Source organism: Nomascus leucogenys, chromosome 14 (genome assembly GCF_006542625.1).
Source record: "Nomascus leucogenys isolate Asia chromosome 14, Asia_NLE_v1, whole genome shotgun sequence".
Taxonomy (NCBI): domain Eukaryota; kingdom Metazoa; phylum Chordata; class Mammalia; order Primates; family Hylobatidae; genus Nomascus; species Nomascus leucogenys.
The window spans coordinates 847,296-859,866 of NC_044394.1; the positions used below are offsets into that span (position 1 = coordinate 847,296).

The 12,571-nt window shown below is 46.1% G+C and overlaps 1 protein-coding gene across 1 annotated transcript; it reads left to right on the forward strand.

The window, feature by feature from the left end:
- Positions 1-3,631: 3,631 nt before the first annotated feature.
- NME1 (NME/NM23 nucleoside diphosphate kinase 1) lies at positions 3,632-12,178 on the forward strand. Its single transcript, XM_003272267.4, has 5 exons — positions 3,632-3,778; positions 5,771-5,900; positions 10,132-10,233; positions 11,296-11,408; positions 11,866-12,178. Exons 2-5 carry the CDS (start codon positions 5,775-5,777, stop codon positions 11,981-11,983), a joined length of 459 nt encoding a protein of 152 aa, XP_003272315.2. The 5' UTR covers positions 3,632-3,778; positions 5,771-5,774; the 3' UTR covers positions 11,984-12,178.
- Positions 12,179-12,571: the final 393 nt, after the last annotated feature.

Here is a 12,571-nt window from a genome sequence, read left to right on the forward strand (position 1 = left end):
AGGCGGAGGTTTGTTCTGTTGCTCAGGCTGGAGTGCAGTGGTGCAATCTCAGCTCACTGCAACCTCCACCTCCCGGGTTCAAGCAATTCTTCTGGCTCAGCCTCCCGAGTACCTGGGACTACAGGCGCGTGCCACCACGCCGGTCTCATTTTTGTATTTTTAGTAGAGACAGAGTTTTGCCATGTTGGCCAGGCTGGTCTCGAACTCCTGATCTCAGGTAATCCACCCACCTCGGCCTCCCAAAGTGCTGGGATTACAGGTATGAGCCACCGTGCCCAGCCCTTGTGTCAATCTTCTGTCTCATCCTGTGACTAAGAATGCCTAGCCTACTGGGAATGCAGCTCAGTAGGTCTAAGCCTCTTTTTACCCAGCCCCTGTTTAAGATGAAGTTGCTCTGGTTTGAAAGCCTCTGACAGTATCTTATTATACTGTGTAGGCTGGTCTTGAGCTCCTGGCTTCAGCCTCCCAAAGTGGTGGGATTACAGGTGAGAGCCACCATACCTGGCCCTTTCCCTCATCTCTAATTCCTGGCAACGACTAAACTAGTCTATTCTCTATGTCTATACTTTTGTTATTAATATTTCACAAATGTTAAATAAATGCAATAATACAATATGTAACTTTTTATGATTGGCTTTTCTTCAGTCAGTGTAATTCCCTTGAAATCTATCCAAGGGAATTATGTATATTGCATGTATTAATAGTTTGTTATTTTTTTTCTACTGTTGAGTAGCATTCCACAGTATGGATGTAGCATAGTCTGCTTAACCATTCACATGATGAAAGACATTTGGGTTGTTTCCAGTTTTGGGTTATTACAAATAAAGCTGCAATGAACATTTGTGCACAGGTTTTTGTGTGAACAGAGCATAAGTTTTCATTCCTGTTGGATAAACGCCCAAGAGTGCAATGGCTGGGTCATATGGTAAGCGCATGGTTGGTTTTATAAGAAACTATCAAACTTTTTCAGAGTGGCTGTACAATTTTACATTCCTACCAGTAATGTGGATCCAGTTTCTATATCTCCTTAATAGCATTTGGTGTATCACTACTTTTCATTTTAGCATTCTGATAGGCATGTAGTAATATCTGATTTTGGTTTTAATTTGAATTTCCCTAGTGGCTAATGATGTTGAACATCTTTCATGTGCTTTCTTGCTTCTGTATATCCTGTTCAATGAAATGTCTATTCATGTCTTTTGCCCATTTTCTAATTGGATTTTTTTAACCTGTTGAGTGTTCAGAGTTCTTCAAATATTCGAATCTTCAAATGAAGAGAAGGCCTTTATCCGATATGTGGTTTGGAAATATTTTCTTCCACTCTAGCTTGTTTTTTCGTCCTCTTCAAAAGGTCTTTCACAGGACAAAGGTTTTACATTTCTTTTCTGCAGGGCACAGTGGCTCACGCCTGTAATCCCAGCACTCTGCGAGGTCAAGGTGGGCGGATTACCTGAGGTCAGGAGTTTGAGACCAGCCTGGCCAATATGGTGAAACCCCATCTCTACTAAAAATACAAAAATTAGCCGGGCGTGGTGGTGCATGCCTGTAGTCCCAGCTACTCGGGAGGCTGAGGCAGGAGAATCACTTGAACGTGGGAGGCAGAGGTTGCAGTGAGCTGAGATCCGCCAAGGCACTCCAGCCTGGGCGACAGAGCAAGACTACGTCTCAATAAACAAACAAACAAACAAATAAATAAAAGGCCTGAGCACGGTGGCTTATGCCTGTAATCCCTGCACTTTGGTAGGCCGAGGCAGATGGAACACTTGAGGTCAGGAGTTCCATACCAGCCTGGCCAGCATAGTGAAACCCCGTCTCTACTAAAAATACAAAAATTAGGGCCAGGCGCGGTGGCTCATGCCTGTAATCTCAGCACTTTGGGAGGCCGAGGCGGGCGGATCACGAGGTCAAGAGTTTGAGACCAACCTGGCCAACATGGTGAAACCCCGTCTCTACTAAAAATACAAAAAGTAGCCGGGTGTGGTGGCGGGCACCTGTAATCCCAGCTGCTTGGGAGGCTGGGGCAACAGATTTGCTTGAACCCGGGAGGCGGAGGTTGCAGTGAGCCGAGATCGCACCACTGCCCTCCAGCCTGGGCGACCCGGCGAGGCTCCGTCTCAAAAAAAAAAAAAAAAAAAAAAAAAAAAAAAAAAAAAAAAAAAAATGCAGGGCGTGGTGGCAGGTGCCTGTAGTCCCAGCTACACGGGAAGCTGAGTCAGGAGAATCGCTTGAACTCGGATGGCAGAGTTTGCAGTGAACCGACATCGTGTCACTGCGCTTCGGCCTGGGCGACAAAGCGAGACTCGGTCTCAAAAAGAAAAAAAAGAAAACAGGAGAATAATGAAATTTTACTTATTTATTTATTTTATTTATTTTATTTTTTTTTGAGACCGAGTCTCGCTCTGTCACCCAGGCTGGAGTGCAGTGGTGCAATCTCGGCTCACTGCAACCTCTGCCTCCCGGGTTCAAGCGATTCTCCTGCCTCAGCCTCCCAAGTAGCTGGGACCACAGGCGCCCGCAACCACGCCCGGCTAATTTTTGTATTTTCGGTAGCAACGGGGTTTCACCATGTTGCTCATGCTGGTCTCGAATTCCTGAGCTCAAGTGATCCTCCCGCCGCCGCTTCCCAACGTGCTGGGATTAGGGGCGTGAGCTTGCGCGCACGGCTAAAAGTTTTAAATTTCAGTAAGTTCCAATTTATCAACATTTTCCTTGTATAGATTGGTCTTTTGGTGTCGTCTAATAACTATTTGCCTGGCCCTAGGTCCTGAGGATTTTTTTAACTCTTTTTTCCCCATAAGTGATTTATTGTTTTACATTTAAATCTATGATTCATTTTGAGTGAATTTTGTGTAAGGTGTGAGGTTTAGGTTGAGGTTCTTTGGGTCTATATTCGTCCAATTGCTCCAGCATCATTTGTTGAAAAGGCTCCTGATTCCATTTTTGTACCTTTCCCCCGTTCATTTCCCCTTAGGGCAGTGGGAATGTTTCTTTGAAAACGTATGTTAGTGATGATGTCATACCTTGTGCAAAATCTGTATTGGCATCTCACAACGTAAGATTTGGCTCTATTCTAACGGCATTTTCTACCACTCGATGTCCACCGTAATACTTGGCTCTCGGAGAATCACTGGGCTGGCTCCCTCACTTCATGCAGCTCTATTCTGTTATCACTTCCTCAGAGATTTCTCTGGCCTTTCCTTCACAGCACTTACATAATGAGATCTATTACATATTAATTTGCTTATTTGTCTCTTGTTTTCCTATACTCCCATCCCTCCCAGAAGCTCCAAGAGAGCATACTGTTGTATCCCTAGGGCCTAAAATAATGCGTCCACATTGTAGGTACTCAATAAAATTTTTTGCTTGACAGGCTAGAAAAGGTGAATAAACACAAAGCGGGAGCGAAATGTCTACTTCTAGGTCAGGCGCTTTTTGGACTTCATGCAACGTGTGAGCGCCACCTCTCGGGAAGCCCATTTGCTCGCGAACGAAGGAAGTGAGTCAGAGAACCCGGGGTGGAGGGAAGAACGCAAGTAGCTAACCGGAAAGGTCTGAAAAAGCTAGCGCCGGAAGTTAAACAGCAGGAAGTTGTTCCCTAGAATGACTGCCTACTCCCAAGAGGAAGCGTGGGCGAGCGGTGTTCTGCAAAATGGGCTCTCCGGCAGCGGATCTGCGCAGAAGCGTTCCGTGCGTGCAAGTGCTGCGAACCACGTGGGTCCCGGGCGCGTTTCGGGTGCTGGCGGCTGCAGCCGGAGTTCAAGCCTAAGCAGCTGGAAGGGTAAGAGGTGTTCGGGACCCTGAGAGGAAAAGGAAGGGAGTGTAGTCGCGGGAGAGGGTTAGGTGAGGGGTTAGTGAAGAGTTGAGTTCAGCTGTAAGAGGCGGCGAGGAGGATCGGATGGGAGGAGGGGCAGGGAGCGCCTGTGGACAAGTGCAGACCGGTCGGCGCACGTCCCACGCCACGTGGACTCGCCTTGGTCGGTGGCCGCCTTTCTTGTCAGGCCGCGACGACAGGGCTGTGCCTTATTTGTCTCTGTCGAGAGCAGTGCCGGGCACGGAGTTGGCGCTCCGTAAGTGCTTGCTGAATAAATGAAGGGTGTGTGTATCATTCATTCAGCAAGCACTGAGTGCTTACTGTTGTCACCGGGATCGATGTGGAGGGACATTTTTAGGGTCTATTTCTGGCGCTTTAGTCCTGTTTTCTCCTGGACAATCTGTGCTTGCCCCGCACCCCATCGGGCGATTCTCCGCCGTCTTTGGGCCTTGTCTCTCTCTCTTTTTTTTTTTTTTTGGAAGTTGCAGAATGATGATAAATGATTTTCTTTGCTCTTATTGACTGCTAGGCCCTGTGGCTAGGTACCATAGCCCTACACAGGAGTAAATCAGCCTGGTATGCAGGCCGGAGACCGGTGGGGAGGCAGACACACAAAAAGAAATTGGACTACAGTGTTAAGATGCTGTTAGAAGAGGTTAACTAAAGGACAGGAAGATGGGGCCAAGAGGTGGTGCTACTGTCTACATTAGGGATTGTCTTTCAAGGCGAGGGGCCTCCTATCTCAAGCTGTGACACAGGGTAGGTCATGAGCCCAGTTTTCTGTAAAATGAGGGATCTGGATGGAATAGGTACTCTCGAGCCTTCCTTTCAGTATGATGTCCCGTTTCAGATATTCCTAATGTCTGTAGTTCTCCCACACCCCACCGTTTAATGGCTAGTCAAAATATTCTTTACACTGTAAAGTGTAGTATAACATTACAAGAATGGATTAATGGGTTGGGAATTCTGGGTTTTGGCCTTCATTCTGGTGCTCTGGTCCTGTTTCCTCATTTGTAAAATGAAGGGGGTTGTAAAGATATATTCTCTGAAACTCCTAATGTGGCATTAAGTCAAACTATTATTTCTTACTGCTTTGTAGCAGACATCACTTTCACATTAGTAAAAGTTTTCATCGGTGTAGTTTCTCCCAAGCTTGATTATTGAGAAAGATAGTGCCTTCTTTTTAACACCCTGTATCCTAGTTCCACCACAGTGTCTGGTACACAGTAGATGTTTAAAAGAAGCTTATTAAATCAAATGGTGGTCAGGCTCACGGGGCTCACGCCTGTAATCCCAGCACTTTGGGAGGCTGAGGTGGGCAGATTACTTGAGGTCAGGAGTTGGAGACCAGCTTGGCCAACATGGTGAAACCCCATCTCTACTAAAAAAAAAAAATACAAAAATTAGCTGGGTGTGGTGGCACGCGCCTGTAGTCCCAGCTATTTGGGAGGTTGAGGTAGGGGAATTGCTTGCCTGGGAAGTGGAGGTTGCAGTGAGCCAAGGTCCACCACTCTACTCCATTCTGGGCGAAAGAGCAAGACTCCATACCAAAAAAAAAAAAAAAAAATCAAACGGAGCTGGGCGCGGTGGCTCATGACCATAATCCCAGCACTTTGGTAGGCCGAGGTGGGCGGATCACTTGAGGACAGGAGTTTGAGACCAGCCTGGGCAACATAGTGAAACCCCATCTCTGAAAAAACCCCACAAAAACCAAAACAAATGAAAATAAAGTAAATCAAATGGGATAGAAATTATAGTCCTTGCTTTTGGATCCTTTCCCACGTTGACATATTAGTTCATAGATCAGGGGCCTGGGGAGGAATTAGGTTTTTACCAGAGGGAGACCCGGAGCTGACCCGACAGATTTAAACCAGCTTTATGGGATAATCTGCTTGAGAAGGATGACGATGTAGGCAAGTGATTCAGTGCTGTTTCATTCCTCTACCTGCCTACCCCCAGGACCATGGCCAACTGTGAGCGTACCTTCATTGCAATCAAACCAGATGGGGTCCAGCGGGGTCTTGTGGGAGAGATTATCAAGCGTTTTGAGCAGAAAGGATTCCGCCTTGTTGGTCTGAAATTCATGCAAGTAAGTGGACTTCATTGTTCCCATTTTGATTCCTTCATAGTATAGGAGAACACTGTGATTAACCTGTTTCTTCCCGTCTTTCTTATTTAAACTTCTCCATGGTAGAGTGAACACAAGTGTCTTGAGACCTGGAAACTCCTCAGTGCCCTAGCGTTTGGCAACATCTTGTAATAAACCAAGTTATTTAGGATTTTCCAAAATAGGCTCTGTGATATGAGGTGCATTGCTATGGGAAAAGCAGTGCGGAGTTCCACATACGACTGCACCTCTGTAATGTCTGACTCAGAGCTGAGCGTGTTTGAGTTCTTGGTCTTGAGCTTCCGGAGCAGATAATTTTAGACAGATTTTTTCCCCCTTTGAGACACGTTGTTTTTTAGCAAGAAAATCTTTACATCATCAATTACTAGACGCTAATAAATGCTTATTGCTTAGCATACATTAGGTATCATAGAAGCTTGTGGAGGAAAACTATGGTTTTGGTTTTGGGGAGGTTCTTCTGAAATAGCAGAGAGCAGATGTACCTGCAAGCTACTTACAAAGCAATCTTTTGATAAATGCAAAGGATTGATTGACCAATAACCCTCCTTCAAACAAATTCTAAAGATAAGAATCCAAATTCTTGGCTGGGCGAGAAGTAGTGGCTCACGCCTGTAATCCCAGCACTTTGGGAAGCCAAGGTGGGCAGGTTACTTGAGGTCAGGAGTTCAAGACCAGCCTGGCCAACATGGCGAAACCCCGTCTCTACTAAAAATACAAAAATTAGCCGGGCATCAGGGCGGGCGCCTGTAATCCCAGCTACTCAGCAGGCTGAGACATAAGAATTGCTTGAACTGGCCAGGCCTGGTGGCTCATGCCTGTAATCCTAGCATTTTGGGAGGCCGAGGTGGGCTGATCACCTGAGGTCAGGAGTTCGAGACTGCCTGACCAATGCGATGAAACCCCATCTCTACTAAAAATACAAAAATTAGCAAGGCGTGGTGGCATGTGCCTGTAATCCCACCTACTCGGGAGGCTGAGACAGGAGAATCGCTTGAACTGGGGAGGTGGAGGTTGCAGTGACCGAGATCGCATCATTGCACTCCAGCCCGTGCAACAAGAGTGAAACTCCATCTCCAAAAAAAAAAAAAAAAAAGAATTGCTTTTAAACCCAGGAGGCGGAGGTTTCAGTGAGCCAAGACTGCACCACACCACAGCCTGGGCAACAGAGGGAGACTCTGTCTCAAAAAAAAAAAAAAAGAATTCCAATTCTCAAGTCAAGTAGGGGATAGTATGTTTTCCTAAAAGGGAATCAATTTTGGACCCTTCTAGTGCATTTTAAAATTTAGTTTCACTTGCAATTTACTTCCTATGTGATATTTTAGAAAAACTGCTTTAGGGCCGGCATGGTGACTCGCCTGTCATCCCAGCACTTTGGGAGGCTCTGTCTCCAAAAAAAAAGAAAAAAAAGAAAAGAAAAACTGCTTTAATGTAAAAGAGGGTAGACTGATGTTCATGCTGAGAGGAGAATATGGTGTCCAAGGTCAAGGAGCTGGCATCTAATGAAGGTTTTCTTGCTGCATCATCCCAATGGCAGAATGGAAGGGCAAGAGAGAGCAAGAGTGAGAGACAGCTAGAGAGAAAGCAAGAGGGGGCTGATCTTGATTTTATAACAAACCCACTCCTGAGATAAGACATTAATCTATTCATCAGGGTGAAGCCCTCATGACCTGAACACTTCCCATTAGGCCCCACCTCCCATGATGGTTGCATCAAGGATTAAATTTCCAACATGTGAACTTTGGGGGACATATTCAGATCACAGCAGAAGGTAACATGAAATGAATGTGTTGTTGATCAGGCATTTACCATATGCTGGGCACATATGTTTTCTGATTTCGTCTTTATGCCAGCCTTGAGAAGTACTTACTGCTGTTCTCGTGGTTGTTAGTGATGAGCAACCTAAGGCTTGGAGAGGTTCAGTGATGTGCCTGGTAGCATACAGTGATGCCACTGGGATTTTAACTTGAGTCTCTCTGACCCCTGAGTGCAGACATTTTCTCCTTTACATTGAATTTCCTATTAAGGATATATGGGTTTGGTGAAGAATGGATGGAAGGATAGCTGCCATGACTCTAAAGGGGCATTTAAATCTGGTGTGGAGGTAGGAAGCAAGAGAGAACTTGAGGTTCCCTAACCCCAAGCCCTTAAAAAAGCCTGTGATCTGTTTTGCAGACTAAAGATAACCAGTTAGGGCCTGGTGTGGTGGCTCACACCTGTAATCCCAGCATTTTGGGAGGTCAAGGTGGGCGGATCATCTGAGGTCAGGAGTTCAAGACCAGCATGGCCAACATGGTGAAACCCCATCTCTACTAAAAATACAAAATTTAGCTGGGTGTGATGGCATATGCCTGTAGTCCCAGCTACCAGGGAGGCTGAGGCGGGAGGATGGCTTGAACTCGGGAGGTGAGGTTGCAGTGAGCGGAGATCGAGCCACTGCACTCTAGCCTGGGTAACAGAGCAAGACCCTGTCTCAAAAAAAGATAAATCAGTTAGCCGGGTGTAGTGGTGCACACCTGTAATCCTAGCTACTGAGAATCTGAGGCAAGAGGATTGCTTGAGCCTGGGAGTTTGAGGCCGCAGTGAGCTATGATCATGCCATTGCACTCCAGCCTGGGTGACAGAAAAACATTGTCTCAAAACAAACAAACAACAAAACCAACAAAAATACAATTGGAACCAATTAATAGAATTAAAAGAGTATTCTGATAAGGGAAGGTCACCTCAGCGTCTGTTAGGAGACTTCCACAACAAAAGTCTTCCATTTGGATAGGAAAGGACAGGGCGAGGGTTGGATCCCTACCATGGAATGATTATATGGCTATATAATTTTACTTTGGCAAGTGATGATAACTGGTGGCTGAGTGATAGGGCTTTTGGGCAGCCAGTCTCCACATTTGTGTGTGTCTCTAATGTGTGTGATATGTGTCATCTAATGCGGTACCACAGAGCTGGAAAAACCATGGGACCCTGTTAGATTTTAACAAGCATATATGCAGTACAAAAGAGAACACAGCCAAATTGAGTTGAAACTGCTAAGCAGATGGTTTGTTCTCTAGCTAACTTGATTTGTTCCCACATATTAGCCTTGCAGTATGAGAAGTTCTAATTCATTTTTCAGGAAAATTATTTATTGCTAGATGTCATGCACTTTTGGGTGATTGGCAGATACCTTTGGTAATCACATGGTCATCACGCTGGGCTTTTATCCTCTGAATAAACGTGAAGCATCCCTGGGTAATGGCCTGGTTTAGTTTGCTGCTCATCAAATGCCAAGACTTGCTTCCTGGTGTCCTTCTAACATTTTCTTTGGGATTTGCTCTGGGAATGGAAATTTACTGTATTGTTGATTTTCCTGTCTAAAATGAGATGGTTGAGGGCCAGGCATTGTGGGTCATGCCTGTAAGCCCAGCACTTTGGGAGGCGGAGGCTGGAGGATCACTTGAGTCCAGGAGTTTGAGACCAGCCTGGGCAACATAGTGAGACCCTATCTCTACAAATAATTTTAAAAAATTAGCCAGGTATGGCTGGGCGCGGTGGCTTATGCCTGTAGTCTCAGCACTTTGGGAGGCCAAGGCAGGCAGATCACCTATGGTCAGGAGTTTGAGACCAGCCTGGCCAACATGGTGAAACCCTGTTTCTACTAAAAATACAAAAATTGGCTGGGCATGATGGCGGCCACCTGTAATCCCAGCTACTTGGGAGGCTGAGGCAGGAGAATCACTTGAACCCGGGAGGCGGAGGTTGCAGTGAGTCAGGATCGCCAGGATCGCGCCACTGCACTCCAGCCTGGGTGACAAGGGAGACTCTGTCTCAAAATAAATAAATAAATAAAATTAGCTAAGTCTGGTAGTGTGTGTCTACAGTCCTATCTACTCAGGAGTCTGAGGCAGGAGGATCACTTGAGCCTAGGAGTTTGATTTTCTTTTAGAATGAGATAGCTGGATTTAATTTTAATGTTCTGTGGTTTTATTATCAGTCAGTGCCAATAGGGAGACAACTGATATAAAATTGGAGAAGTACATTTAGTCCTGGCACTGCTACCTTCCAGTGTGGAGAATGAATTGGGTTATAACAGAATCAGTGAGCCCAACCGCTCATGTTTTACATAGCAGGGTGGGTGAGGGGGAATTAAATGGATTATATGTTCTTAGATGGTTTGGGGGCTATTCTCATTCTCTGTCCTATTGAATAGGCTTCTGAAGATCTTCTCAAGGAACACTACGTTGACCTGAAGGATCGTCCATTCTTCGCCGGCCTGGTGAAATACATGCACTCAGGGCCGGTAGTTGCCATGGTGAGTGTGCCTGTGTGGGATACTCCAAGTATGCATTGCTTGTTGTCTGCACTAGGCTCTCTTCTAGACACTGGGGATACAGTCATGAATGAGACCAAATAGATATCTGTTTTCATATATCAGCTAATGGTTAGTGATAGGCTTCAGAAATGAAATAGGTTAGTGATATGCCCAGAAATGAATAGGAGTAGCAAGTGATCACTTTAGATTGGATGATCAAAAGTGCAATTTTTAAGCTGCGATCTGAATGACAAGAGGCAGCCAGCCATGTACAGAATCACAGTGAAAAACATTTCCAGCCAAGCAAACAGCATGTGCATAAGTTCCCAGGGTGGGAATGAGCTTGGCTTTTTGAAGTACGGGAGGAGAGTTGAAATGCCTGAAGCCTGATGGGTGGGAGGGAAGTTGGGATGTGAAGAGTTCAGAGGCATGGGCAGGGGCCTCCTCTCTTAGGGGTGTGTTGACCACGTACTTCCTGAGTGCTGGGAAGCTATGGGACACTACACACTTGGCATTTTTTTTTTTTTTTTTTTGAGACGCAGTCTTGCTCTGTCGCCCAGGCTGGAGTGCAGTGACACCATCTCGTCTCACCGCAAGCTCCACCTCCCGGCTTCACGCCATTCTTCTCCCTCAGCCTCCCGAGTAGCTGGGACTACAGGCGTCCACCACCATGCCCAGCTAATCTTTTTGTATTTTTAGTAGAGACAGGGCTTCACCGTGTTAGCCAGGATGGTCTCGATCTCCTGACCTCGTGATCCTCCCACCTCGGCCTCCCAAAGTGCTGGGATTACAGGCGTGAGCCACTGCGCCCTGCCCACACTTGGCATTTTAAGGAGGCTGCTCTGGTTGCTGTATGGAGAATACATTGTAGAAAGGCAAGCATGAGGGCAGGGAGACCAGGATCCTCAGTGCTGGAATAAGTGGATACTCTATAAACATTTGTTCATGAATGAATGTCATCTTAAGGGGCCTTTTTATTTTTCCTTTTTTGAATTAATAGTTGCCAGATTTTCTGCTGCAATTGGTTTTCTTCTTTGACCATATCTTCTTCTGTCCTTGGAGGTCTGGGAGGGGCTGAATGTGGTGAAGACAGGCCGAGTCATGCTCGGGGAGACCAACCCTGCAGACTCCAAGCCTGGGACCATCCGTGGAGACTTCTGCATACAAGTTGGCAGGTGAGATTTTGGTATTTTCCCCCCTTTTCCAAAATCTGATTTAGTTGCCACAAGGATTTGGGTTTCTGAGGCTGGAGGTAGACACGATACCATATGCAGGTTGATTTTATCGGAGTTTATTGTTTTCCTCCCTCTTAAGTTGGCGTTTGGCTTTGGGTGTTAACATGACTGTACCTGTACCTCTGCTACACAAAGTGTAGAACCTGCTACGACACACTTCGCTGGCCACAGTCTTGCCTGAAGGCTCTCACTGTTTGCAGCAGTGTGGCCGGGAGGGCTGGGTGTGGGGAGGGCATTTTTCACCCTTACATGAATGGCCATCGTAGGCTTTTTCTTTTAACATGGTCTCATGTCCATGGAGCTTCAGCTTTTTGCTGCCATGGCTGTAGAGTTCTGGCAGTGGGCGCATTTTAATCCTTCTGGTCTTGGTCATGTGACTGTCTCTTTCTCCACCCAGAAACATTATACATGGCAGTGACTCCGTGGAGAGTGCAGAGAAGGAGATCGGCCTGTGGTTTCACCCTGAGGAACTGGTAGATTACACGAGCTGTGCTCAGAACTGGATCTATGAATGACAGGAGGGCAGACCACAGTGCTTTTCACACCCATTTCCCCTCCTTCCCATGGGCAGAGGACCAGGCTGTAGGAAATCTAGTTATTTACAGAAACTTCGTCATAATTTGGAGGGAAGCTCTTGGAGCTGTGAGTGCTCCCTGTACAGTGTTACCATCCCCTACCATCTGATTAAAATGCTTCCTCCCACCATAGGATTCATTGAGTTCATTACTTCGTATTGTTGTATTGCTTTTTTTTTTCTTCTTTTCATGTACACTGAATAACCTGACCTAATAGAGAGTGTAAATACTATAAAAATGATTTATATTGAGATCTCACATAAACACAGGCATTCTTTGCCTGCCCTTCTTAACTCCTGCATCCCTTCCACTCTCGGCACTGAGCTGCTCAGCAGGCATCTGTGGAGCATGTGCTACGTGGCCAAGATTGGACTAGGTGCAGAAATGAAAGAAAACATGAAGGCTGGGTGTGCTGGCTTGTGCTTGTGATACCAGCTACTTGGGAGGCTGAGGTGGGAGACCAGCCTGGGTAACATAGCAAGACCCTGTCTCACTAAAAAAAAAAAAAAAAAAAAAGAAAAATTAGGC